This window comes from Cystoisospora suis, assembly GCF_002600585.1.
Source record: "Cystoisospora suis strain Wien I chromosome Unknown contig_3590, whole genome shotgun sequence".
Lineage (NCBI taxonomy): Eukaryota > Apicomplexa > Conoidasida > Eucoccidiorida > Sarcocystidae > Cystoisospora > Cystoisospora suis.
The window spans coordinates 670-1810 of record NW_027156385.1 but is presented as its reverse complement, the minus strand read 5'-3'; the positions used below and the strand labels follow the sequence as shown (position 1 = coordinate 1810).

Below are 1141 nucleotides of genomic sequence, written 5' to 3'. Positions count from 1 at the left end.
GGGGTGCGCTGTCCTCATCACGACTGTTATTTGCTCCTTGTGTCCCACCATGAACGATGGCCTGCGGAGGCTCCCCTTAACGTTCTCCCGTGATTCGCAGCGAGAGCTAAGCATCTCTCTGCAGTTGTGCTCGAAGGGTTCTGTACCCCTTTACACACACCTGCACTCCGCCGCGTGTCCCAAACTATGGACGCCTACAGTTGGCCTGACCCGTCGCCTGACTCAATAGCCAAGCTGCAGTACGCAAGTTGGTCGGTGATGAATTGCAAGTGCAGCTCGGGACTATGACATCTAACAGGACACTCCCTCCAGTTTGCAGCTGCCTGCAGCCACACCGGTCAATAACCAGATTCTGGAGCCGAAGCTCACTTCCACCAGTCGGGGGACTAAGGATACACACACGAAGCTCCTTAGAGCCATCCATTGATCAGTTCTCCAAACGGAGCTAGGAAGCCAAAGATTTCTTAGCAGTCGGAGTGGCTAGCTAAACTGTCTTGAGGCACCGCCAAGCCCTGCTGGACGCCAGACAACGATTCTGGAAGACCCTAAAAGCCTATCTCAGAGCCAAAGAGCAACCACCCCCAGCTTGCCTGGAGTACCGGCTCTACCTCTGCCTCGTCAAGAGAGCTCCCACACCTCCGGCATTCTTCATGGCCACGACAGAGGGCCTCTCAGCACTCTCAAGCAGCACACAACATTCTTATGCTGACGTAGACTAAGCCACGACCGACAGTCCACGGCTCTCGGGACTGATTCAGCCAACTGACACTGAAACGGCCGTACTGCGTCTTTTGAATGGCCGATGCCGGTCCCCTGCGTACACGACATGACAGCACAGCTGTGCCACGGACCAACCAAAAATACCGCTCCCCGCTGACACTCCGCGTCTGGTGATACCCAGTGCTGGTGCGGAAGATCGCAACGCCTGACTGGCCTCCGAACCGGTTACACGCTGCCCTGCTCGGTCGCCGATGTCAGTCATCTATTCCAGCTGGACAGCACTCCTCTCGGCCTTCCACTCGTGCAGAGTGAACGGGGCTTCATTCACGGCACCGATCAGTGCTGCCGTTATCCGCTAAGCCTTATACTTTTCTTTCTTTCCTTTAGTTTACATACGGAGTCTGTCAGTGACGGACTCAGG

The 1141-nt window shown here is 55.8% G+C and overlaps 1 protein-coding gene across 1 annotated transcript; it reads right to left on the bottom strand.

The window, feature by feature from the left end:
- Positions 1 to 367: 367 nt before the first annotated feature.
- Positions 368 to 1093, bottom strand: CSUI_006963 (uncharacterized protein). Its single transcript, XM_068067113.1, has one exon. The coding sequence runs from the start codon at positions 980 to 982 to the stop codon at positions 755 to 757; it is 228 nt and encodes a 75-aa protein (XP_067920912.1). The 5' UTR covers positions 983 to 1093; the 3' UTR covers positions 368 to 754.
- Positions 1094 to 1141: the final 48 nt, after the last annotated feature.

Bases quoted from the DNA above. Each gene is read 5' to 3' on its own strand.
- CSUI_006963 (XM_068067113.1), bottom strand. From the start codon at position 982: ATGACTGACATCGGCGACCGAGCAGGGCAGCGTGTAACCGGTTCGGAG.